This window comes from Rhopilema esculentum, chromosome 21 (assembly GCF_057945365.1).
Source record: "Rhopilema esculentum isolate cy_ngs chromosome 21, ASM5794536v1, whole genome shotgun sequence".
Taxonomy (NCBI): Eukaryota; Metazoa; Cnidaria; class Scyphozoa; order Rhizostomeae; family Rhizostomatidae; genus Rhopilema; species Rhopilema esculentum.
Genome location: NC_142835.1, coordinates 5,725,236 through 5,752,443, shown reverse-complemented (window position 1 = coordinate 5,752,443; position 27,208 = coordinate 5,725,236). Strand labels below are relative to the sequence as shown.

General features: G+C 34.9%; 3 protein-coding genes across 4 annotated transcripts; all 3 read left to right on the top strand.

Moving 5' to 3' along the window:
• The first annotated feature begins 623 nt into the window (after positions 1-623).
• On the top strand, positions 624-11,657 carry LOC135684839 (UDP-glucuronic acid decarboxylase 1). 2 transcript variants are annotated; one of them, XM_065200523.2, is made up of 19 exons: positions 624-974; positions 2,167-2,206; positions 2,984-3,041; positions 3,246-3,289; positions 3,475-3,532; positions 3,832-3,897; positions 5,561-5,613; positions 5,777-5,838; positions 6,325-6,389; positions 6,818-6,857; positions 7,005-7,064; positions 7,421-7,542; positions 7,925-7,991; positions 8,329-8,381; positions 9,043-9,086; positions 9,712-9,772; positions 9,983-10,040; positions 10,804-10,907; positions 11,487-11,657. In XM_065200523.2, the coding sequence occupies exons 3-19, from the start codon at positions 3,021-3,023 to the stop codon at positions 11,574-11,576; spliced, it is 1,068 nt and encodes a 355-aa protein (XP_065056595.1). In that variant the 5' UTR covers positions 624-974; positions 2,167-2,206; positions 2,984-3,020; the 3' UTR covers positions 11,577-11,657. The 2 variants fall into 2 exon arrangements, with proteins under 2 accessions (XP_065056595.1, XP_065056593.1); XM_065200521.2 differs by having other exon boundaries at positions 625-1,111.
• A 1,342-nt stretch (positions 11,658-12,999) lies between these two features.
• On the top strand, positions 13,000-14,905 carry LOC135684844 (A-kinase anchor protein 14). Its single transcript, XM_065200529.2, has 4 exons — positions 13,000-13,577; positions 14,045-14,224; positions 14,493-14,545; positions 14,782-14,905. Exons 1-4 carry the CDS (start codon positions 13,257-13,259, stop codon positions 14,864-14,866), a joined length of 639 nt encoding a protein of 212 aa, XP_065056601.2. The 5' UTR covers positions 13,000-13,256; the 3' UTR covers positions 14,867-14,905.
• Positions 14,906-17,978: 3,073 nt separating this feature from the next.
• LOC135684846 (AP-1 complex subunit sigma-2) lies at positions 17,979-26,703 on the top strand. Its single transcript, XM_065200530.2, has 7 exons — positions 17,979-18,200; positions 20,352-20,530; positions 20,956-21,064; positions 21,441-21,476; positions 22,301-22,402; positions 23,694-23,749; positions 25,355-26,703. The coding sequence occupies exons 1-6, from the start codon at positions 18,198-18,200 to the stop codon at positions 23,736-23,738; spliced, it is 474 nt and encodes a 157-aa protein (XP_065056602.1). The 5' UTR covers positions 17,979-18,197; the 3' UTR covers positions 23,739-23,749; positions 25,355-26,703.
• The last annotated feature ends 505 nt before the right edge of the window (positions 26,704-27,208 follow it).

Genomic DNA, 27,208 nt, shown 5'->3' with positions numbered 1-27,208 from the left:
ATGAATTCTTCAGTCAAGTCTTCTTCATTTTCCAAAGCCGTTTACAATTTGGCTCAATTTTGCAGCATGCCAAAGAAGTTTTAAGTAGATAATAATTATTTAATTTAATCCAAAAAAAATCAAAGAAGTTAATGTCGATTTCTCAGATTGTTATAAGATTATTATGGACCGTTGTTTGTCTTCCTTTCCATTTCGCCCCCACTCCCCCTCCCACCGTTTTTAGCGGAAATAACGCACAGAGTGTCGACTTATATTCCCCTTTTCGCCGAATTTTGTTCTGCTAAATTGTTTACAAAGTTTTTCTTGAAATTCTTAAAGAATTTGTCAATTTTAACTCAACAACTATTATAGTTTCTATCCTATATAGCATAGGTCACGTGACCCGAAAACCTGGGTTATCTCAGTGTCCTAGACAACACCTCTGTCTAATTAAAGATATGTTATGGTATGATATACAATTTTTAAAGCAAACTTTAAATTTTTCTTATATCTTTACGCAATTCCATACTAGTAAGTAACTGTTGTAAAATTACACAATGAATTTGAAGTTGTGCCCGTCCTAGGGTCCTTATTATAAATTGTGGACCAGGTCGAACGATAGTTGATCGAACATGAAACCTAAACTGCGGACCAGTTACTAGTTTGCGAAAATAATTCAAACAATGGCGGAAACGTAGACATGTGTTCTTCAATAGCGGTCTTATTATTGTTGGTTTGTTTGAAATAAGAAAAACAAAGTGCACAAAAGCAGTCATTATAAGCACATGAAAGACAGAAGTGGAAATTCTTCTAATGTTAAAGAACTCACTGTGGTAACAGCTCAGCTTGGCATTGACTTTACGTTGGCCTATGCTAAAGCGTAGCACTCTGGTTGATGGTGGTCTTCTCAATATAAACCACTTTTTTACATGATGATGTTCAACTGGAGGTGAATTCTTGGATCCAACATATCTTGCTTGAACAATCACCTCAAGGTGTCTGACCAGCAATATTTCCATCGATAACAGAATTATTGACAATACAATGGCATTTCGAATAAATGCATTATCCCTATCTCAAGGGAAATTAGTACTTATTTTCTTTGGTGTCTGTGTATTTGCCTTATTTGTTGGTAAGATTTTTAGTTATTTTAATTCATGTAATAAATATTGTTATCTAATATAAATTTATCTTATTTTTATACTGAGGGATAGCACAGTTTCTCAAATACTCAAAACCAAGCACTGCACTTGTTATGATATTGAGACTTTTATTCTATTGTATGATAAATTTTGTGAATTCGATGTTCAGACTGACATAGTGAAGAAAATTACTTACTTCCTAAAAACGTGACAGTTCTGTGAAGCAACTTTATTACTTTCTTTTCCAAGATTTTGGTTAGGTTCCCTCTTTTTTCATCTAGAATAAATCCAGTAATGAAATATTTAGAATTTCAATTGTGTTAATCAAGACATCTTTCAAATGCAAAACTTTATGTTTAATTAAAATGAAATTGAGACAATAATAGCACACCAAATAAAACCCCTATAAGTTTTGTTACTTTGTAAAGAATTTTGCCTAAATATGCTTACTAATGGGTTACCATTTATTGCAAAATGAAAAAATTTGCAAAATCGTTTGCTACAAGTATTTCACTTGCCTAGCCCCCCCTCTCCTCTTTCCAGCTTGTAAAAGGGCCCCTATCACTCTGTGTTGGACTTTGGTTGAGTATAAAACTGTTAATATGGTTTGAAGAAGGTTGCTTTTGTATACTTTCAATTTAGCAAGAAGCTTCCAGCTAGGATACCTAACGCAAAGGAAATATCCTTACCTTGAATTAAAACATTTCATTTTGTAAGGAATGATGCAATATCTGATTTTGTCACAGATCTAGCTACTTTCATGCTTTTGTTTGAGGCTTGGGTATTTCAGGAAAAACAAAATAAAAGGACCGTTTAGATGATAGGAAGTTGTTAAGTAAAACAATAGAGCCTTTAGAAATATTAACTTGGCATCCATGGTATATTTATATATAAAGATAAAAAGCTAATTTTTTTAGGACATATCTATTGATAGTAAATATATTCTGAATATTTAATTTTACTTTGACATTGACTGATTTTTCAAATTTTTCATGTTAGGTTTAGCTGATAAAATCTTTGACATCAATAATTTTTTTCCTTGCAGTGCCTTTTGGTTTAACAAAGAACGAAAGTGTATTACCAAAGTAAGTATGATTTGTTTTGATTTTAAATATACTGATTGATTATGTTTTGTTATTAAATGATATCACTCAAAACAAGGGACATTCTCCAGACATTTTTTTAAAATTGCACTTACCAACCATATACTATTTTCCCCTAAAGGATTGCTTTTGCATTTTCTTCCCTTTGTGCTTTCTCTCACATAGTTTTCAATGACTATTTTTGAGCTGTTGATTCTCCATATGGTCCTACCATTTCAGCAATGTTGTGTGAAAAAAAATTGATGAAGATAATAAATGATAGATTACATCCATTAAGATATATGGCTGAATCTTAATGATACTCATGTTTTTTGAGAATATCTACGGTATATAATACCACAAGAGTGGATTTTAGAAAATAAGCCACTCTGCCTGTAACCTAGAGTCCAATAACAGAATCCAAATAGTTTTTCAATATGCAATGAAGACCTTTGATAATACTCATGCAAGTCTGTTCATGGAGTATTCCTAGTTGAGAGGACTTATAAAACTATTTGGAGCATTGAATATACAAAATGGTAGTAAAAAGCCACCCATTGTCTTACCGGGTTCCTTTTGTATGTTGACAGTGCTAAATGCCATCCTAAAATAATCGAAATGAAGTTTCATTACCCTTGTGCACCAAAGAAAATTGACTTTAAAGAATTTTTTTGCCTTGTTTTGGCTCATCACTAATTTTTTTGCATACTTTTTTAAAAGCGCTAGGTAGGACAAAAGAAAAGTTTGGTGCAGTTTAATGCTTTATATTTTCTCTTATAGATTAACAAAAGGCCTTAAACATTTGCTTCAAGTGCAAATGGAAGAGTTGAAAAAACAGGTATGTTTGTTTATGTCAAGTATAAAAGGTGTGAAATTATTATCTTCAAAATTCAAAAAGTGTGAAATGATATTCCCCAAATTACAATGGGCTGTTTACTTAAGCAATTACTTTCTGAAGCCTTTCTAATATGTATTGGATACTGTTAAAATAAGACAGTGTCAAATCTTTAGTTGTATGTAATTGTCCATTTCTTTTCTGTAGATGATTGAGCCACTAGAGAAGCGAATCAATGAGCTTGAAAAAAGGTATGCATTTTTATTGCTTTGTTTTTCTCAAATTACCTCTGGTTAAGATGACCTCTGACTACACTCTATTTGTATCACTCAAGACTTTACTACATTTTACATTATTCATTTTTGTCAATTTTCTGTTGCAGCACTCAAGTATAGGTATAGTTTTTGTATAACTTTGTATGATCTTCTTTTTATAGTCAAAACAAATATCCAAAAGTCAACTATCTTGCTGAAAAGGAGAGAAAGAGGATCTTGGTTGGTTCCTTTACAATTTTTAGTATATGGCAATTGTCAAGTGATGTATCAATTCAGTTCTCAAACTTGTGTTATAAAAACTTGTCTCAGAGCTTCTCTCTGTTATCTGATATTTGCTTTTCATCATAAATATATGTTTTGCCTTGATAGCTCAGCAGCAGATGTCTTCTATACATAACTGAATACTTTTGGTACATGTTTGGTGAAATTGTTTACCAAAGTATTTGCTAGCTGTTAAACATTTATATGGTTTTTCACTGTTTTGTTTGTCAGAGATGTAATCTTCTGCAAACTTTTAGGTCACAGGTGGTGCTGGGTTTGTTGGTTCCCATCTGACTGATGCACTTATGTTAGCTGGTCATGAGGTAAATTTAGCTAATACTAATATTTTATCACCACTTTGCTTTTAAACTCTAAAGTTTTGAAATTTGTGGTTCTACTTAGTTCACATGTGCAGCATGTTCTCATTTAATTAGAAAAGGGAAAACATTAACTTCAGAAAAGATGCAACATTATAACAGCAGGCCATTCCCGGGGACGCAGGCTATAACAATGCTCTCATTTAATCCTTTTTGTCCCACTCTCCAATGTTTTAACCACTAACTCTTATATATCAGGGCATTCACAGATAATGTTGTGTCAAATAACGAGATATATGGTTTTTATTAATATCGTTAAAAAAAGGAAATATCTGTTTCGTTTGACATCAAATGTTAACAAACTATAGTATTACCTGTTAAAACTAGCAATGGAATAGGAAATTAGTGTGCAGGAAAGGAACAACAGATAGCGTAAAATAGCAAGAATGAGAATTGTTACATGACGTGTCAAGTACGAAATTTGTGTTACGAATACACTCATTACTTAATATGAAAACATTCTACAAGAAACGAAAACTGGGCAATCGGAAAAAATTAAAAATCTTTCAGAAATAATTCGTTTTTGCTCTTTGACTCTTTAACTGGGTGAGAGATAAATGGTTGCAATTTGACAAAAAAAGAACCAATCATTCACCCTTTCTGAACTCTCTCATTACTTTTGATCCACATTTCTGCTTCCCTTTATGCTTTGAGGTTTATGTCTATGTTATTCGTCAGGTTTTTATCATGTTATTTTTTCGCTCTTCCGTGCTGTTTTCAGATTAAAAAACTCTTAAGAAAGAACTTAAGAAAGAATAGGAAATTGGAATTTCCTATACCAATAAGAAACTGGAGTACTCCAAGTCGACTTTAATTTCTTATAGAAAAGAAGTGTATTTCAGTTATTTTTTTTGGAATTTTTGATACGAATCAACTTAATCTTCCATTACCCTTTAAGTAACATTATACTGCTCTTTATCTTTTTGCATAAAGATGAGTTTTGTTGGATACTACTCAATAAATTTGCATTTCTACAAAAAGCCTTGCCATTTGCAAAAAAACTCTCTTTTTGTCATTTTTTGGAGTAGTGCACACAAAACTGTCTTCTTAACATAAATCATGTTTACAGGTAGACAAGGTAATTTATTTGTCAGCTTGTTTATACTCAAATATAAATAGATAAACAACAAATTCTACCAAGGCTAAATAGCCCACACAGCCAAACCAGCAGGGATCTTTTTTAGCCTGTGTGTTTTTTATTCCCAGAGAGGCCTGTAACTGCATGACACCAGCTAGATGTGTGTGTTGATTAAGCTTGTAAATAACTCAATTTTTTAACTGAATTATTACTTGTTTCTGAAGATAATTCTGTTTATTGGCTGTTATTTTGTAAAATGCACCCTATTAAGGTGTGCACCCTTTCTCCTTCCACTATACTTTAAGCCTGTATTAGGATGTGAATTTGAAAATATATTACTAAAAGAAAAAGATTAAAGCTTCCTTAGACTCTGAACATTTTCTTGGTTCTGAGTCAGACTTATGTTAACAGTAACACTCTATTAAGCTATCTTATCAGATATAAGCTAAAGGATAAGTTGTAGTTTCCTAATCCTACGATGGTTGTTTTGTATTCAATAGTAATTGGCATATTACCTTTTGATCTTTAAAGGTTACAGTGGTTGACAACTTTTTTACTGGAAGAAAAAGTAATGTAGAACACTGGTATGTAAACATAAAATTAACATTTTTTACCTTTTCCTTTTCTTGTATTTGTATTCAGGACCTTGAGATGTGATGCAAAACTAAAAAGTCTTTCTTACAATCCTCCCTTAGTTTATTTAGTTTCCTTGTTTAGACTGATGAAGCTTTTTATGTTTTCTTGCAGGATAGGTCATGAAAATTTTGAGCTAATTAATCATGATGTAGTGGAACCATTGTATATTGAGGGTAAGTTATCAGTAGTGACATCCTCAATATTTTCAAACTTGGCTTAAAAGGCAGAAATACAGTACTTCTAGCTTGCTAATTGTGGGTTGCCTAAGCGTATTTTGCAAGTGTGAAAGACAAGTTTTTCAAAGGCCATTAGCAAAAATATGTCTTGATAAAAAGTGACTACTTTGTTTAAAAGCTATCAGTAGTGTTTTTAAGCATATTTTCACTGTTTTTTATTATCTTTGTCTCTTTCTTATCATTACATTTTCTCTCTATCAAAATCAGATTTTACTGACTGTTTCAGTCAGCCATTTCATTGGTGTAATTTCAAGATCATTCTTAAGCTAGTTAAGCTAATTCAGAGCTCTGTGACCACATTCTAATGCTTTAACTCTCTTATTTGCGATCCTAGTAAAAATTTTAAAAAGAATAATTATATCAACATGCAATGCTGTAATTTTGATTGTATGTAACATTGCTGTTGAATGTTTTCTTTTTCAGTGGATCAGATTTATCACCTTGCGTCACCTGCTTCACCACCAAATTATATGTATAACCCTATAAAAGTAAGACTCTTTGCCTTTGATATTGTGTTAATAATTATTTGTTACTGTACATAAGAAAGATTGATGGAAGAACTTTTAGAATCGATTAAGGGGCTCAACCAAATTTGATAGGGGCTAAAGAATAACAGTTATGTTTGTAAGCACGTTTTCAAATTGATTGACTTTATAATTGTAGTCTCAGTTTGGTACACATAGCAAAAACATTATATCAAATCGAAGAAAAATTTAAATTAATAAGCAAGTCACTTCTATCCTTTGCGTACTGCAGTGCTGGTATGAGACATTAGAGACTTCAAACTTGTAGAATAACGTTTTCTTTTAGCAATTCATAAACTGGAATCTATATTCATTTTAAAAAATAGAAGTAGCTTTTAGAAACTGATAATTGTATTTTCGTTCTTATATCTTATTCTATTTGCTTCTCCTAGACTATCAAGACAAACACGATAGGAACACTGAATATGCTTGGTAAGAAGACGGTTAACAAAGCAATAAAATTATGTTGATTCTGATATTATATATGAGGATATGATGAAATGTTTTGTTCTTTGTAACCTCTTTGAATCATTTGTTTTATTTTTCAAAATGTTAATAACGTGTTTCCTCTGTCATTAGGCTTGGCAAAACGTGTCCGGGCGAGGTTATTGTTGGCTTCTACTTCTGAAGTGTACGGAGGTAAATTCTATGTTGTTTTCAGCTAAATGCAACTAAATAGTTGCTTGATGATCACATTGAGCGTGGAATTGGAGGTGATACTTACAACCGTTTTCCTCCATACACCAAAACATAAAAAAGTGATACAGATTTTCTGTCCCTATTAATGTTCTTCTTGATTTGTTGATAATGGCACAAATTTTATCATCCTTCTTTTTATTGTTGGTTGTTGAAACAAGTAACTTTCCCAATATTGTTAGGAATACAAATCCGAAGTATAAAGAGGGGAGAGGGTAAGACAGTTATAAAATCCAATGCGAAAATGTCAGTAGTTTCGATTGTCATATAACGTATCAGTATATTGTGTCGTTTTGCAGATCCAGAAGTTCATCCTCAACATGAAGAATACTGGGGTCATGTCAATCCCATAGGGCCTAGGGCTTGTTACGATGAAGGAAAACGAGTTGCAGAGACAATGTGCTTTGCATACCATAAACAGGTTTGATGTATTACGATGGCACTTGTATCTATTGCTGCTGTGTTTACTATACGCTGGTGTTTTTAGTTTTCCGAGTTGTGAACTCATATCAATTGCGATAAAACCGAACACAAAAGACGATATTTTGATTTCAGATGTTTGGTAGTAAACAGTCGATATAGCCAACTTAAAATTTCTAAAATTTGCAACAACAGGCTCTGCAAACTGTCGTTCCTTTTTTAACATACGATTAATTGTGTTTTCTGCGACCAAAAGAAAAACCTAGCATACCACTTTACATAATCGATCGATCTGTATTTCTTATAGCAATTATCGAACAGTTGTAATGCATACGTGCCGTTGCAAGTTAGTAAGTTTCTTTTTCTGTTGTATTATGCTTTAGGAAGGAGTAGAGATTCGTATCGCAAGGATTTTCAATACTTTTGGTCCAAGGATGCATATGAATGATGGTAAGTGTTTCTAGTCGCTCCACATTTTATTAGAGTACTTAGTTCTGTTTTGGCGTTTTAAATCCATTGCAGTAACTGCTTTTTCATCACCTTTATATTTTATGTATTTTCCATAGGCGTATGTTATCTATATTGTTCTTATGTATTCACACCCCAAATAACATCTATTGTAATCAGGCTTATATAACATTTTTCGTTTCGTTTGTTATCGCTTGAAATTTCGTTTGTTAAGAAATAGAGGGAACCAAATATATCTAGGAGTAGGCTTCACTAGTGCGAATAATTATACCCACCGATTGAATTGCTATCTAACTAATACCCGTTTTGTTTTTTTTAGGGAGAGTAGTGAGTAATTTTATTCTTCAAGCGCTTCAAGGAGAGCCAATAACGGTAGGTAAATTATAAAGCAAGTTCTTGATTACACATGACTGTGTCTCTTTTAATTTGCAACTCGTGACGCTGTTAGATGTTTTATCCTCTTAGTGGACATTTTTCCTCTTGCAAAAGCAAATGTCTCTAGGAAAGAAGAGGAATTCTTGCTAATAGGAAGCATTAGGACCTAAGAGTCCCACCTTTAAGATATTTTCAAAAGTATTGACACGATGGGCTTACCAATAATTTGGCAACAATGCTGAAGTATTTCATTAGATGCCGGTGCCATATGCGTTTCGGTAACCTTATGCATTTTGGTCCGGGTACACAAACGCATGACAATTTTGGTTAAGCAAAAACGTACCCAAGCACTTAAACAATTAGGTATCAAAACGAATGGTTGAATTTAGCATGCAAAACGGTCCGGGTACAGAAACGCATGACAATTTCCATCTTTAAGATATTTTCAACAGTACTGATACTTTTACCGTACGGACTCTATTATAGACCCTTAATATCAATGGGCATTGCAGTAATTTTGCAACAATGCTGAATATTATTGCAATAAAGCTTTTAATGTGATGAACTGAAACTTTGGACTAATTTATCGTAAAAATGCTATGAGCGATGATGGTCTTGATGAAAACAAGAATGTGCTAAAATGATTTCAAATTTGCAGATTTATGGGCAGGGAAAGCAGACAAGATCCTTTCAATATGTTAGGTAAGTCAAATTTTCGTACTAGATTTATCTTTTTAATTTATTCAGCCTCAATCTTTTCTAAGTTTTTGTTGCCAAAGAGTTCCTTTGCATGTATCTGGGAAAGTTTTAGCCCAACATTGTTTATGTTATAATACTTTGTAGGTATTGAAATTCTAAACTCCAATGGCTTAAAATAATTGTGATTATGATGATGATAACTTACTTATTTTTCAATGCTTAGAGTCATAAGGCAAAGCTGTTATAATTAGACATTCCAGCTATTATATGGCAGTTTTATAGGCGTGAACCTCAAAGTTACAACGAAGCCTAGTAAACATGGTGGTCACAAGGTCAACGACCCCAAGAAAGGCCAAAGAAGAAACTTCAATAAACATCCAAATCCGGTCTTGTTTTCATTGTTATCTAATGGAGGTTTTGTCAGCCTGAGCATATTGTCCGGAGGAACAGTTAACAGTTTTCAGGACCCTGCAAAATTTAAGTAATCTACGCGACAAATTAAATTGAATTTCATAAATAGACTAGTCTAATTAGTGCTAGCCCAGTTATAAATATGCTAAAAATTGTCAAATGAAGTGTTTCAGCTTTATAAGGCTTTTCCTGTTTTGATAATGTCATTTCTTTTCAGTGACTTGGTGAATGGTCTCGTCCTGCTCATGAACTGTAATGCAACAAAACCAGTGAATGTGGTAGGTTGGGTTAATGCTTAATTCTTTGAAATCAACTTTGTGGAAAATCATAGTCTTTCTCTTGAAAACAATTGGTTTGAAGCAGGACTGTAAGTCTTAGGGTTGCTTGTTTAAATGTCTACTGTGAAGGAGCTGCATTGAACGGGAGCCAGGGGGAAGAAGAACCTCGCAGTATCAGTTCTTTTTGTCTTACACTAACCTTTTTTTAAGGGAAATCCAGATGAGCACAGCATCGGGGAGTTCGCTAGGATGATAAGGGATCTTGTTGGTGAGCATTGCAGTTACTCTCTTAATATAAATTTCTTGAAAACAAGACATAGACATATTTTCCTAATAGTTAGCCAAAATGAGATACCAGAAATCCTCGAATTATAAAATATAGAATTAGATGGAACTAGCACCGCTTGTAAAAAGGTTCTTGTCTGTGAAAATTAATAGAGGTACTATCTACCAAAGTAAATGTTGAACTATTTCGACTTAGTGCTTAATTACCAATCATTGCCAAAATAAAGGCTACATTACTGAAACGCCACGTGAAAATATGGGTTTAGGTTAAAGATTGTTTTTTATGGGATCATTTTATTAGCAATTCATAAAAACGCTTGGGCTTGTAATTTCTAAAAATCTAAGCAAACAGATCAATAAAGACAATTTTTCATTTTTAGGAATTTTATGCAGAGTACCGTTATGTGGAAATTGGGGCTTAAGCCCCCAACAAAAAAATACCCCCCCCCCCACTTCATCGGCTGTCAGTTTTTCTGACTTCCCCAAAAACATAGGCACCTAATAGATTATGAACTTTTGTCTTCTGACTTGGTTATGTATGGTAAAAGATTGAACAGATAAAATTGTTTAGATAACAACATCCATGTGAGGAAAATTGGTGCCTAGTCTTCATCCGCAGTTATATACGATATGTACTTAATTTTATGTTTCAAAATATTTTCATTTGCATTTTTTATTGTTAATGATTCTCTTCTAATCTTTTTATGCCATTATTTAATTGACAATGTGTATGTTTACCCTTGTAGGAAGTAAATCAGATATTGTGAACCGGCCTATAATGGAGGATGACCCGCAAAGGCGTAAGCCTGACATATCACGCGCAAAGGAGCTTTTTGGCTGGGAACCTGTGGTGAGTAGTTGCAATAGTCAATCGCTGATTGCAAATTTTCACTCGCTTTGGAAGCTTTAGAATGTGAGAAGAAATATTTATCAATGGCCTGACCTAGCCTGTCCTGACCTGACATGACCGAACCGAACCGGACCGCACTGGACCGGACCGGACCGGGTCTGACCTGGTCTGGCCTAGCCTAGCCTGACCTGACCTAGCCTGACCTGACCTAGCCTGACCTGACCTGACCTGACATATGACGTATGATATATATGACGTATAACATATGACATATGACATGACGGAAAAAACATGACGGAAAAAAACATGACGGGAATTAGAAGCATATTTCTCAAACCCGCATCTGTTACACGAAAGGGCACTATGTTTCGATGTCACAATACATTTTCTTGGCATAAGAATAGAGAGATATAACTCCATAAGACATAGGCCCGCACAGCTAAGGGTAGAGTAGAATGTAACCTCGTTTTGTTTGTCCAGTAGCCATTGTCTTCATAAGAAATGAATATTTTTTGCATGATATCGTAAAACTTTTGTACTAACTTTGCCCATGGTATATTTTCCCATTTTTGTTTCCAGGTTCCTCTGCAAGTTGGACTTAACAAGACAATTGAATACTTCCGTCAAGAGTTATCCAAAACAAAAGCCTCCAAACAAGCTGAACTCTAGTAAAATGATTCTGACCTATAATGCTTTTTAAATCTAGGCTTATTGTACTATAATGCAAAAATATTTCTATTTATTGGTAAATCGTTTCTTTTTTGCTGTTTTCTGCAAATTAAAAGGATAAGAAGATTCGTCAGGAAACAGGCCTCGGACAAGTGTAAATTAGTCGTTAGGCTATGTTCCTGCATCATCAACATGGTTCGTTGGTAAATCGACGGAATCGCTAAATCTACCTTTAATGTATAATGGAAAAGGGTACTAACAGAAGTCATCCAGCTAATCTCAGGTCTATTGATCTTGAATTGGTATCAGGGGATCATGCCCCTCTATGACCAGATGTATCAGTATTACCTTACCTAAATACATAAAAACTTCAAATTATCATGTCTGAGATATACGGAAAGGCTTTTACTAGTTAAAGATGACACGAAAAGACAGACTAGGTGCAAAGAACGTAAAAAAATTATCGGCATTGAAAATAAAAAAATAAAACAAAACGCACTGTGCCACATAAACAAAGAAGGTGAACCCCTCGAGTGGAAACGCAAAGGACTGTTATTGGGGAAGTTACCCCCTCCCCCCCAATGTGGTCAACATATTTCAAGTAAAAATAATTAAAAGCGTTAGGTAGGTCAGAATTTTTAAGATTTCCCTAAGGAAAATTCACCTGTTATAAAGCACTGAAATGAGACAAAAATGGCGTCACGCTATCATGTCACGATACCACGTTATAGCTGACACTGCTACTAAGAGTCACCCTATGCTGAATCCATGAATTCTTTCGGATTAGACAATTTTCATTCAAGGCTATGGAATTCAGACGCCTCTCTCTCGTCGTATTGTTCAAAACCCTCGTGGAACCTCAAGACTCACTGGCATCGCTCAAGACATCTTTGTCAAGCAAGTAAATACTATAGGTTAATTGACAAATAGATTAACAACCCAAGCAAATCAATCTTAGAAACTCCATTTTGTAGGCAAATCTGGGGACTTGCACCCCCTAACAATTCCATCCTGTGACATTACTGCTAAGATAGAATTTTACTTCCAATCCTAGAAACAAAGCATTAGTTCGTAGGTTTTATAAAATGATGTAAAGCTAGCCTGCCCTAAGCGGCTGCAACCCTTCTTGGTGATAAATTTTGGCCAATTTTTATATTTACCTATCGTTTTTACGTATTTTGCAAGTCCCTCCAAATTCTTTAAACAGAGCAACACTCACTGTTAAGAGCAACACTTAACTTCTATAGAGGAAAAGTAAATAGAGTATTCTATCAACAACGCGCATTCAGCCCCCCCCCCCCCCCCCCTCAAAGATAAGAAACAAAATTCTTCTAGAAACTTACAAATTACTTTACTCTGTCAAATGTTCAGGGGAATCTTGTCACCAAAGCAATTCGACTCACACGGCGAACCGCCTCTTGGTAACGAGGTTGCAGTTTCCGTGGAAATTGGAACATTTTGTAAACACTAGGAGCTCGTTTCATCATTTTCCAACTTTAAATAATTTACAATAATATGTTTTATTTCCATTGAAAGCAGTTGTTAGCTGATATCAAGATAACCCTTTTTGCAAAAATTCAACACAAGCTTGCAGCAAGTACTTGAAACTGGTGGAAATTGGCTTTGGTCGTGACTTTACAAGACGCCATTCTTGGCTCACGTGGGTTCTTTCGTTCGAAAATGGAATTTCAGAATCATTCCACTGAATTTGACCCATATATAAGAGAAGCAAATATCCTTGTTGATGCAGTTATAAACAATGCACTTGCGATTAACAAGGAATATTTGATCGGTGGCGGATCCAACGACAAAGAGGATCCTGAAGAACTCCGTCACAACGCTGAAGTAGGCCGTCACAACGCTGAAGTGGATCCTGAAGAAAAACCGGAAGAAGAAACAGTGCACATGGACACAACAGGAGCAATTCCAAATATTAAATGGCTTACTGGGAAAGAATTTACAATTGAAGCAGGGAAAAATAAGATAGACGAATTTCTGAAGGTTGTTGTCAAATGTCAAACTACCACTTATTTAGAATGTAGTACTTAATGGAGATTTGAAATTTCAGTTTGTCCACAATTATTTCTGACAAGGCTTCAAGGTTCAAAGCACTCTGAATGTTTTAGCCAAAAGTTTTGCTCTTCCAGGATCAACCTTTGGTTTTCACTGTTAGGGCTAAATTACCAAACAATTTGTAACCATTAGCAGGAGTAACTTCAAGATACCAACCATTAAAGTTTGCCAAAGAGAGAAATGTATTTAAGTGTTTACATGTTCATCCAACACTGCCTAATCCCCTTGTGTTTTTCAGTAAATTTCTGCACACATTGCATTTTAACTAAGGATTATCTTGATTACTACACAAAATCTATTTGGTACCTAAATTTGTTGATGAAATTAATAGAAGGATGTCCAGTTGCTTATACTGCCTCTCTCATGTTTTTTCATTTTTGAATTTTCCCTTCAAGACTTGGGAGAGGGATGCTGGTTGGCTTTACTGCATCGATTATCTTGGTGAAGAGGAGCATGACTGTGACTTTCGATACAGATATAAAGTTATGTGGAGCATTCCAACAAGAAGGAAACCAATTCCTAGAGCAACTGCATCTGTGTATTTTACAATGAAAGTAAATAAATTTAAACCAAAGGTAAACAGAACTTGCTCTTAGATGTATTTAAAGTTGTTTTGTATAATGTTCTATTACTGTTAACATCTAGCAGATTTCAAAATAAGCTATTCAATCAAAAATATATTTTTAGAGAGGTTTTTAAAAGGGAAACTGAGTGATAAATTTTAAGATAGATTGAAATCCACAATGCACAAATGCAAGCTGTGAGAGGTATATAGAAGCATTGGGTCTGAAGCAAGTAGAAATTTGACACTGTTAATGTATCTTTTATGTTACCTCCTTGCAGACATTTCCAGTGGATGTATACTACATCTTTGAAACAAACACTTTGGTTCACAGGTTAGATTTAGTTCTTATTACTACTAATTTTGTTATTTTTCTCTTTAAGAATATTTTTTAATCTGTATACTCACCCCAACAAAGCAAATGAACTATATTCAAATAACTCTGTTGTATCTATTTTAAGAAATTTTTGGATCAGCTCAGAGAGCTACAATTTTCAGTGCTAGTTTAAAGCTTCCAAAGTTTAATAAAATTTTTGCTGGAAACACTTATCATTGTTTTTTTATAAACAGGCCTGGCGAGTGCAGATTCCAGCAAAAGTGGCTCAAAGACATTATTGATAGTAAAATAATTCTAATCGATGGTGTAAAATTTTAGTTATAGACATTTTGATTATTAGAATTTTTAATTTATCAATCACTTTTTCTTTTTCACTGTAATGTTACATTCAAATTTTGTACATAAGCAGATATATATATATATATATCAGTGTGTTGTAGTTCTATATCAAATGTAAATGGCAACAGTCAAAAATTCCTTAAAGCAGAGTTTTCTGGAGTTTGAACTGAAAACATCAAGCAAGTACTGATTGTTCTTAGTCTGTAGGTTTAAAATGATCGTTTTTTAAGGCCTGGTATGGTTCCACTGACATTGGTAGAGCAGCAGAACAGGGCAAGCAGGCAAATTGCCAAGAAAAAGGGCAAAACAATATAATTTACCAAGGCATAGGGGTAGCAGTCCCCACCTAAACCCCATTGCTCCAGCGTCACTGTATGATGCAATGATGATATAAGAATGATGATATAAGTGACATTCATTAGCGTAGTGAGGGGGAGGCAAGAAGGGGCGGATGCCCCCCTCAATGTCAAAGTTCTTTTAAAAAGGGCTCTTTCTCTCTCGCGTTCCAAAGGATATTGACCCCCGTTTTCCTTCCCTCAACTCATTTTGCTCCCCAATCTTACCACCCTGGCTACGCTACTAGTAAAATGATACAAGAAAAGGGCGGGCACTATGAATTACGGTTTTGAAGGATACACAGATATTCTTGGGCCAGCTCACAAAACCACTGTTCTGGTTTCGTCATTTAGTTTCTATATATTATTTTACCCAAGCTTGCCTAGCAGATCCTATTTTTAAAGATTTACAAAGCTAACTGCACGTTGAACACTAATGCCTTATTTATCTGTATTATTTGTTTGCGGCGTTTCACGCATCAGTAAACTTTACAGTTGGTACTAGCAATATCTTTTCGAATAGCCCCACCTGCAATATTACAAATAAGTTTTTTTTGGCGATGGACGCAAGCAGCCAAAAGTACTCTTTTGTTCAAGATTGATAATTCTTCAGGGATAGCTCACTGAAAGAAAATTTCACCAAAAGATGTGAAAATGTATCGGGATACTAGAAAACGATCAAGATAGTGAAAAGGGCTCTTGATCACAAAAAACTGCTACTACTTAAGTTCCGTCAGGGTAACTATTTAGTTGCTGCATTTGCAAAGCCAAGGAGTTCTTTTTAAACATGCATGCAATTTCCTATGTGAAGCCGTCAGTCAGACACTGACCCCTAAGATGGCCAAGAAATAAGTAAAAAAAGCTTTTGACTCTATGTGCCATAAAACGTTGAAACGAAAATTGCTAGCATATGGAATAAAAGGCAAACTATATGATATACTTGATGACTACCTCAGAGAAAGGAAGAAATGTATGGTAGTAAATAGACAATCTTCTGACCACATGGAAGCGAAATATGGGGTGCCCCAAGGCTCCTTACTCGGGCGAAGACTATTTGCTATGCAAGCAATTGACCTAAGAAGTGTTCAAAGGAACACTAGGAACACCAGCAAAGGGACACTAGAAATTTTCGCAAATGATACAGAATATTACTGTGTTGGGAAAACGGTAGATGAAGTGATGTCACTATTGCAAACTGGTATCAGAGAAATATCAGAATGGTGCAAAATCAATAGTCTAACAACCCACCCAGCAAAATCTGAAATAATAATTTTATCAAATAAAAAATTCATTGGGCCTCTATCCCCAGTGAAGCCAGGTGATGACATCATAAAAGTGGTCACTGAATCCAAATGTTTAGGGGTGTCCATTGGCTGCAAACTAACCTGGAAATCTCAGGTGGCCAACGCAGCATCAAAAATGAACAAGAAAATTAAGCAACCTAAAAGGTTCCGTTCACTACAACCTGGAGTTCTTGAAAAGATCTATTTCCAGTATATACTACCAAGTTGCACCTACGGAATGGCTATTTGGGGAACAGGACCATCCTTGGAAGCAATTGAGACAGTGCAGAAGAGAGCAGCAAAGATAATACACAAGCTACGTAAATCAACACCTGCGGATAACCTTCTCGAAAAAGCAAATTGAAAAACTGTGGACTATATCTAAAAAAGACGTGTAGCATGCCTGACATACGAAATATACAACAACAAGTGTCCTAATGCTCTGAAAGATTTAGTGATGAAAACAAAATCTCAGAGATCATCTAGGAACAGTTGCAAGTTGCAAAGTGGATCTCACCCGATCATAAAACAAATGTTGGCAGAAATTGTTTCAAGCAACGATTCAGGAAAATTATGAAACATTTAAAAGAAAGCTATCAGACAATAGCAAAGTATTAGATAGCATCTCCTTTGGACAAGCTTCCACCATATCGTATACTGACTCAAATTTCATCTACTTTTATATTTAAGAAACCATTCATGTAAATTAGAAATATTTACTTTTCTAAGCTATTTAAAACATTTAACCTTTACTTATGAGCTAATTAGCAGGTCCACATCAGCGAAAGCTGCCATTCAGATTAACCTGCATTGTTAGATAAATAATGTATGTATGTATGTGTATGTATGTATGTAACCATGCACTTTATAAGAATATCGAGGCTTGGTTTGCCAAAAATTAGAACAGCGACAGAACATGTCCTGCCTTAGCAGATGAAAACTGTCTGAAAAACTTTATGTTTTTCAAAAATTACTCCCATGTTAACAAGACTTTTCAGCTAAATGATAATACTACAAAAAATGTCACGCAGCAGCTTAAAGGCCCCCCCCCCCCCTTAAAAATTAGAAAACAACAGTTAGAATAATAAGGACAACCGTTAGAAAACTTGAGGTCGAATTATCAAAAAATGAAAATCATCACACCTCGACAAAAATTATCTTGTTTTTCTTTTAAAAAGATTGATATGATATGGTTTAAAAGTCGGGTGGAAATGATTCTATTCGATGACCAGGCAATAAAAATAAGAGCTCCTTGCGAGTGATTAGGTGCCCTGTTGTCCTGTTACATGCTATCTTCGGTTACCTTTTTGTGTATTTAATATTTAAGAAAGATTTAAGCAAATTTAGCACTAAAATCAATTAAAAAGATTAAGACTACCAACAGCCCCAAGCGCGGGTAGTATAATCCCAAGGAGGTTGTCTTGTTACTATTTGGTATCTCTGTGTCACAGCATTGTTCAGAGTGAATTGTCTCTTTGTTTCTCTAGGAAGGAGCAGACCTCTGTTCAAACATAGTGGTTCAAACAACGTATCCGGTTAAACGTCACTGCAGGGAGGCAAGCACAGTGAATGATGGTAAATACATCGTGAATTTGAGTCTCAGCTTGCCTTTGGTTCAAAACGCTTGTACTCTGTAGCCGATTAGAGAACCAACAACACAGATTAGAGGACTAACGGGTAAACCAAAGTAAAATGGTAAATACCACAATTTCATTCAATACGATTGTTTGACATCAAATGAACACTAGGCCTGTTAGCTGTCTGGTCAAGTTAGCTCCTGCTTCAAATTACCTGTAACTAACCTTGCACACATACATTAGACGTAAATGAAGAAATCGTGAAGTAGATCAAGCGATTATTTGTATGTTTGATCCATTTTGCTTTCATTTGTTACCTTAGAGCCTTAGGTCTTGTTTTTGAAACGGGCTTGCAGCCGCCTGCTTGCTATTATTAAAACGGATGGATCTTTTCCTCGAAAGATGTATGAAGAATGCAAGTTCTTGAAAGTTATTTTGAAGGGTTGAATGTAAAAGAAATCATTTGCAAATTAACCAAATAATCAACCATTGTTTCCAATTTCACACATTACAGATAACCCTTTCAATTTCACATCACAATCAGGTGCCTATTTGATTACAGTGGAAGCCCAGGTGTTTATTTATAAATTACAGTGAAGCCCAGCTGCTGGAGGGCACTTGACCGGGTGGTTATGGCTCTATGCCATGGGCTTGCAAGTGAAAAACATGGTTGAAAACACATCGGGTGAGCTTGAGCTATGGCTAAGCCATGGCTCAAACATGAACAGGAAGCCATAGTTAAGCTGTGGGCTAGCCATGGGCAAACGTAACTGCTGAATATCAATAAAAGAGCTGAAAATTTAAAATTCTTTAAAATAAACAAAGTATTTCAACCTAAAATAATTGATATCCATCAAATAATGATCATCAATTGGTTGAGCAATGTTTTTTGGTTTTTCACAGGGGCAATATGACTAGGTGGTCTGTGAATACCCCCCTCCCCCTTGGTGGTACTTGACCACATGCTAGCCTTTTACTTACAATTCCAAGGCCAGGCTGCTAAACATACAGGTACTCATTGCAATTTCTTAAAGAGTCATTTTAGGGTAAATCCTTTTGAATGATAAGGGGTATTCTTTTTGGAAAAAGTAGTGCTATTTTATTCTGCAAGGAAATCGGTGACACAAAGAGGTGCCATCTGATTCCCATACCCTTTTTGGCTACAGACATGACCCAAACTTAATTCAAAACAAATGAAATGGATGCCACCCTTTGATTTGAAATAATGAAATTGAAACTCTTTGACCAAAGCCATTCAAAATTATACCCTTCTAGATGATAGCTGCTCCCTTTCAGCTAAGAATTTTCAAAAAACGAGGATAAAGTTTTGTCACAACAATTTCCTCTTTTTATAAGATTTTTTGTCAGGTTAGTCTGGTTGCACAAAAATATTCCTCCCAGTGCAATGGAGTTTTGTGAAAGGAAAAAGATTTTTACGAAAACTTTTTATGTTGCACCTGGTCCCGGAATTGGGAAAGGCAGGGGTAACTCTTGTAGGTTCCTTTGTGGTTGTGGAAGCCTGAGTCACCTATCGAATTTCTCAATTCCCCTTTCACCTTGATTTCATTAGACTAACAAAGCAATGACAAAATTTTATTAGATATTTTATTAGATATCACTCATTTATTAGATAGTAGATGAATTATGATAAATTATTGAATGTGTCTACTATCAGAATTCCACGGAAAGTATCTTGAAAGATAAACTAACGGTTGAACGAACATAACAAAACAACATATACAATCAGGATATAATACTAGGCCATATTATGTATTCAGCATAAGAGTAGTAAAAACGTGTTCACAGCATGACTAAGCAAGGTTTAACTTAAAGTGTCAAACAATGATACTATGAGTCAAAACATGATAATAGTAAATGTCTTGTCATCTACTATCATGGGACATTTTGACTTCATAAAGTTGTATACTTTCTATTTTTGAATAATTTCTCGACAGATGCATGCTAAGCCTCATGATAGTTAACACATGCAATAGAATTTTCAGGCTTCATTCAATTGGCAGGAGTTCTCCTTCTGCCTAATTCCTATTCTGTGACCTTGTATAATGCACAGAAATTAGACAAAAGGGGATTGTCTCACAGGTGATGCTCATTACCCTTGCACCCTGCGGTAGTGTGCACTGCCACTTGGAGTGTATCAGCACAACAAAATTATTTCTCTTTGAATTTCTCAGAATTTTAGCTTTATCCCTCTCCCTTGATTTTGAAGGCTTCTTTTGCCCCACCTAATCAGGACATTTTTTCTTTTTAGTGGCAGTATATAATGCTATTTAGTCGCCAAGGTAAGGTACGGCTTCAAAAGTGGTACAATGCTTATGCACAAAAAGATAAGAAGAAAATCACTAGAGACCTCATTTCAATGATACTATCCAGAAAACCAAAGATGTGTAGCTTCTTGGAATACAAAGATACTAAAGTTGTTTATAAAAGGTACATAGTCAATCTCCTTACATCAGTTTGTCAACTCCTCAATTTCTTGTTGGAAATATACAATCTTATCCCCTATAAAGTGTACTCAAATATTTGCACATGGGGGTCATGTGGCAAAATGATTTTGTATCAAAAGACTTAATTGTCCAGAAATAAGAAAAATCCACAACTCTCCATGTGAATCATATGGCATGTGAATCATATATTGAAATATCAGAGAGACAAATCTTGAATGAATATGTCACATACATTTTGTTTTAACAGGCTGTTTTATTTAATAGCAAAAAACTCGTAAAATTAGCTTTTAAGATTGCCATTGAAAATTAGCTTTTAAGCTTTTAAGTTTTCTGAATTACCCAGTTTCAGTGAGAAACTTTGATGTATTTGCTGACAGACTGAATTTTTTAAAATTTGCGTCCTGCCAGATATGCAAGTCTCTACTTTGTGGTTGCAATTGAGCCTGGAGATAATGAACTAATCACCTTGGAAGTAATTCATCGATATGTTGAGCTGCTGGACAAATACTTTGGAAATGTAAATTTTCTTTCATTTTTTATCTGCAATTGTTTTCATGAATAATGCTACCAAAGACATTGTCAGTCCAAAAAGGTTAATAGGGGTAGTTCTTTGTTCCATGTGAGCAGTCACCCTTGGCAACTTCCTCACTGAGTTATTGGTGCAAGCTATTGACTGCCCTCACCCTGGATTATCTGTACCTTGCTTAACTGGCTGGCATTATCTGGTTCTTGTCCAAACAATCCCCTCATTCCAAACTTCTGATTTCAAGAAATTGACAAACTATGTCATGATCTTGTGTCAACAGAAATGTCATGTCATGAGCAAATATTATAAATGTCAATTTTTAAATGGTATTCTAAGCTAAAGCTTTATTCTTTTGTCATTTTTGCAGGTTTGTGAGCTTGATATAATTTTCAATTTTGAAAAGGTAAGCATCTATACAGCTACTTCATGACTGCAACTGATTATTTCTATACAAGTTCTGTGTACTTTGAGGTCATGATTAATGTATTACTTTCAATGTGTCAGATGACCTCTGCTGTCTAGTCAACAGCTTAAAGTGCTAATATTTTGACTTAACAAACCTAAGCTAGAATCAGCCTAGACATAAAGTATGGGAAGTCTAGGTCCTCTTACCTGAACATGTATGAGGAAAAGTCAAAAGGTGTCTTTCAAAGTCTAATTCAATTCTTCATTAGCCCAAAGGACTTTGTATGTAATTATTCTGTTGAATTCTGTTTTCTAATTTCTAGAGCTGATACTGAGCATGTCAAACAACTTCATTCTCCAGTTTCGAAACAGTTTTCATTAGGACAAATGTGACTAAATGTTACCATATCAAACAGGGTTTCAGTTCAAAGAAGTCTGATGCAAAAAAGAAATTTGAAACATAAAATTTGACCTAATCTGATCCTTAGTGTAGGAAAGTTTTAACAGGGTTTATTTATCTGCATCAAAAATCTTTTTGCTGATAAAATTGTGTCTGTTGATGCCTTTTGCAGAATTGCCAGAATAAATTTGATGACAAAACTATATACTGAATGTTTACATGTTAAATATTTCTAATACTCCACTTTGGCAAATGAACTTACTTTATAAGAGTTACCCTTCACTGATAGGTATTCAAAAAATTATTTTTATGGTTAAATCATTTCCCTGTGTTTCCCTGTGTTTCTCTGGTATTTTTGCTGTTTTTTCCTTAATTATGTTCTGTCATAAATAATGTTTTAATGCATTGTCATATTCTCATAGGCCTTCTTTATCCTTGATGAGCTGGTCATTGCAGGAGAAATTCAGGAAACCAGCAAGAAACGAGTCATAAATGCTATCCAAGCACAAGATGCTCTTCAAGAAGTATTCACCTGATTGTCCTTATAAAATGACTGTCTGAGTTTTTGTATTTTGTAAATTTGCTGACTTCATATGACTCAAACCTTGCTCTAAGCAGAATAAAGGTGCCTTTATAACCTCTTAATAACCAGGAGGCGCTCTATTTCAAATCTCTAAATGAAATCGCCTTGATAGCATCCTTAGGAGGAAAGTTAAATGAGAACTTTGATGGTGAAACCGAAAAGCACAATATTATGTGATAAAATCATTAACCCATAAAAAAGATGTTTAGATTTTACCAATTATCTGGTTTTCGTTTTTATAAACCCTCTTCACTTGAAGTGCTCTTTAATTATTACTTCGTGTGTGTATCACGAGAAGGAGGTCATTATTAGACGATATTTTTATTGCATGACTAAAAGGTAGCCTCTTTGTTGATCCATTTCCAAATCCCAATGTGGTTTACACGAAACACAGCACCGTTTTCATTTCATACCGCAGTCGTAGGTGTTTTCGTGTAATATGATATGATGAAATTAATGGGTGTAGAGCTATGATAAGAACTGAGGGCGCTCTCACGCAAAATGTTGCAAAAACAATAGCAAAAATAGAAATTCACCCCGTTGTGGCACTGACAATGGGTACTGAACTCCCACAGCACCATACCTCTGGTTACGATATTGTGTTGTATTTTTTGTGTGATTAGGTCTTAGGTCATGTTTTTCAAAGGTTGAGTTATCAACTTCATGAAAAAGAATCAAAAGTTTTCAGTTTACACGGAAACGATGCAAATATCATTGCGTTTTCATTTAATTCCACTTTCAAAAGCGTTTTATATATGTTTGTATTTTCAATCACATATTTACCCTTTTCATATAGACGGAAGCAATATGTAATGCATGAAGATTACGTTTTCTTTCGAAACATATCCTTGCAGATGTGGCTTTAAAATGTCACCAAAGATTAGCGACATTGACTCTTGTGCATGTCTTATAAATCGTAATATCGCCGTCATTTGAGAAGCTGTTTTGAGTTTCATTTGCTTCGTGACAATATCATTTTACGTTTACAGGCGCTCTCTATGGCTATTTTAAGGTGCATCGAGCACCTTTCCGGGAATCGCTTTATAACCGCGAATTGTTCCTATTGTACAAGATCTTGTTTCTCCCTAATGGAATGCATGAAATTCTTGCCAAATGCATTAAACTCCGGCGGTCTCTCCTCTCATTGTATCGTAGATTCAAAAAGTACTTGTGAAGCTTTTGGCACAAAATCTTTAGTAAATTCATCTTCTAACGTTAACTTACTTTTTTAGGATGGAGAGATCAAGCAGGCCCTTGAAGAAATGGGTTTAATGTAAAACTATGAGATGTAAGTTTGGCTGTTTTTTTCTCGCTTGATAATCTTCAATGTTAAGCCTCATTATCAAATGCATTTCAAAAAACTGGGATTTGTGACTGTGCTATGGTGCTAGACCAAAGGCAACCCCCTAAAGGGGTATTATGGGGTCAGCTGCAATCCTCCTATTGCAACCACTTATTGGAAATTTTTCATTGAATTGCCCACACGCCTCTGAAACAGCTGAATTCCTGTCACTAGTTAAGATAACACGACAAACTTATATTGCTAAGAAAGGTAGACACAATTTCACTTGAGTAGTCCTTCTCAACATCTGAGCTTAAGAAAATGAAGCGACACGCTCTAAGTCTTTGCCTCTAAAATTTCTATCTGTTAGCTAACTGCTAGTTGTACATATTGATCAATGGATTTCATTGGCGATCTTCATGCAGTGTGAAATTTCATTGTTCTATTATTTTTATATATCTATCTACAGCAAGGGTAGTCCTTCAAAACAGGCGATGGTTTCTAAAGGGTCTTTTAACAACAACAAAAACCTGTTAACAAACTAAACTCTTATTTACAATTTCCTAAATATCATGAATAAAAACATCCCAAACTATTTATTTTAGAGTACATAGAGCGGATAACTTTCATTTATAAATCATAAATCTGTTTGTTCAAGAATCAATTTTGCCTCATATATAACAAAAGTTTTTTTGTTTTAATCTGACTACAGTTGTTGGCACTACTGGACAATTATAGATATAACCCCATTATCCGTTATAGGATGTTGCCCTTTGTAGGATGCTTTCCTTTGTAAGGTGCTTCCCTTTTTAGGGTGCTCTCCTTTATAGGATACTCTCCTTTATAGGGTGCTTTAATTTGTAGAGTGTTTTCCTTTATAGGGTGCTCTCCTTTGTAGGGTGCTCTCCTTTGTAGGGTGCTCTCCTTTGTAGGATGCTTTCCTTTGTAAGGTGCTTCCCTTTTTAGGGTGCTCTCCTTTATAGGATACTCTCCTTTATAGGGTGCTTTAATTTGTAGAGTGTTTTCCTTTATAGGGTGCTCTCCTTTGTAGGGTGCTCTCCTTTGTAGGATGCTTTCCTTTGTAAGGTGCTTCCCTTTTTAGGGTGCTCTCCTTTATAGGATACTCTCCTTTATAGGGTGCTTTAATTTGTAGAGTGTTTTCCTTTATAGGGTGCTCTCCTTTGTAGGGTGCTCTCCTTTGTAGGATGCTTTCCTTTGTAAGGTGCTTCCCTTTTTAGGGTGCTCTCCTTTAAAGGATACTCTCCTTTATAGGGTGCTTTAATTTGTAGAGTGTTTTCCTTTATAGGGTGCTCTCCTTTGTAGGGTGCTCTCCTTTGTAGGGTGCTTTCCTTTGTAGGGTGCTTTCCTTTGTAGGGTGCTTTCCTTTGAAGGGAATGAGGTGTCTATTGTCTAAATGGTTTACTTGTACTAGAATTTGAATGCATTAGAGAAATGTCAGAACAAAGTATATGTCTGTTGTTGAGAGGTGACCATGATAAGGACGTATCCATTAATGATTGGTTTGCTGCATGTTAAAAGCAATTTTATGCTTAACGTGTCATTAATTTATGACTAATGATACGGAGTGAAGTTCATTCTCCCTTTCAACAGGTTTTTATCGCAATGAATGAAGATTATACTGATATGTTATACGCAAATACAATTAGAGATTATTAGTGACATTTAAGGAAGAAACCAAAAGAAGAGTGTTCAGTAGATATTCAACTATTTCTCCGTTTAAATTGTTTTTCTAGTGTAAAAGTTTGCAATATCTTATCACTGTTTGCCTTTTGTAATAAATCTGAGCGTCAGGGCAGGCCCCCTTACAAACGTATTGACTTTGAAAATTATAGCGAATATATATAGTAATTATTAAAGTTAGAGTTTTCACGTACGACTGTCTGACCCTTACAGTCAGAAATTGTTTCTAATAGCCACGTTATTCAAACCATATTTAGATTCAGCAACCTTACCAAGTAGCAAAACTTCCCTAAAAGAAGCCAAGTTTTCGTTGTAACGCTTTTATGGAAGCACTTTTATCTACATTTCACTTAAAACATTTTAAAACCGTCATTTCCCCATCGCTGAATCACGCCTTTTGCAACTTCTACAAAACCTACTGGGTATATTTTCCAATTATGAAAGCTCCATCCTTCCACGGCCCAAAATAGCATCGCAAATGTTTGGAAAAGTGAAGTTTTCCTTTCATCATATTCTGTTATTTATCTAAAGTTCTTAAATGGTGACAATACAGAAATCGATCTTTAGAATTTTTGAATTTTGATCACATAACAGAAAGGGTGACATGAAATACCTCTAGATGTGCAAAATCGGCTAAACGTGTTACGAATTGGCTGAGATGCGGCCATATGAGTACATGTCTCAGTTGATGATTTTATGATTTAGGCAAAAATAATAGTAGTCTTTTAGCGAGCTTAAAATCTCACTCACTTTTTACCATATTTAGCCTATTTAACATATTTAGAGGTATTTCGTAGTGTTCTTTAAATAAATATGGGCAAAAGTAAAAAGTTCTAAAAATAGATTATTAATTACTTTAAAACTTCAGAACTTAGCAACGGTCTCAGTTATGCAGCCATGAAACAAAGTCTTACTGCCAATATATCCTAACGTCAGAACACTATTTCTTGTCAAGTTAATTTATCTTACTTGGAAAATTTTGAATCCTAGCTAATTTATTCTCAGCTGATTGATCCATGGTAATTACAGAATTTATAGAATATTAGCATGTAATTAACTAATTTATTTGTTCTAGTGTTTCCTTCTTGATGTTAATATCGTATTAATTTCCAGTTGTGATTTGGACATGCTGTAAAACGGTAAATTGATTGCAGTTGTGTAGTCTATATTTTGCCATTATTGTTAGTCCATTCACTGCTAAAGTCTATCAAGTTAATTTCCAAAACTTCTGATGATTTTTAGAAAATTGTATTAGAAAATTTTTAAATGCATTGTTCTGGAATGTTCAACTTCACTTCTTTTAGGTTTTCAACTAGAGGCATATTATTTGATATTTGTGATGAATGGACTGCAAGAAAAAAGATTTGAAACAATTATGTGATTAATTTGAATGAAGTTAGACAATAAAACCTCCAGTTCGTATATAACTTCGTAATGCTTGCGGTATCTCTTTCTATTATCTTAGCAAATTTAACCATGGATGCTCCGTCACTGCGACAAATATCTGACTCAGTCTTGATCACTGTGCAGATGGAGCTTCCAAAGAACCCTCAGAAAGGTGTTTTTAAGCTTTCAGCTATTTGTTTGAGACAGTGGCAGTCTTAAGGAGGGTCCAGGGCCCGCTTATGGTAGCCAAAAGTTGCCCAACTAAGAAAAAAGATCGAAATTGTAAAGACCAAGGACCCCGCAGTCCCTAAAACTGCCACTGGTTTGAGATGAGCATCCTTGTTGTTTGGCATCTCAAGTGTGAGGCATTACGAAAGA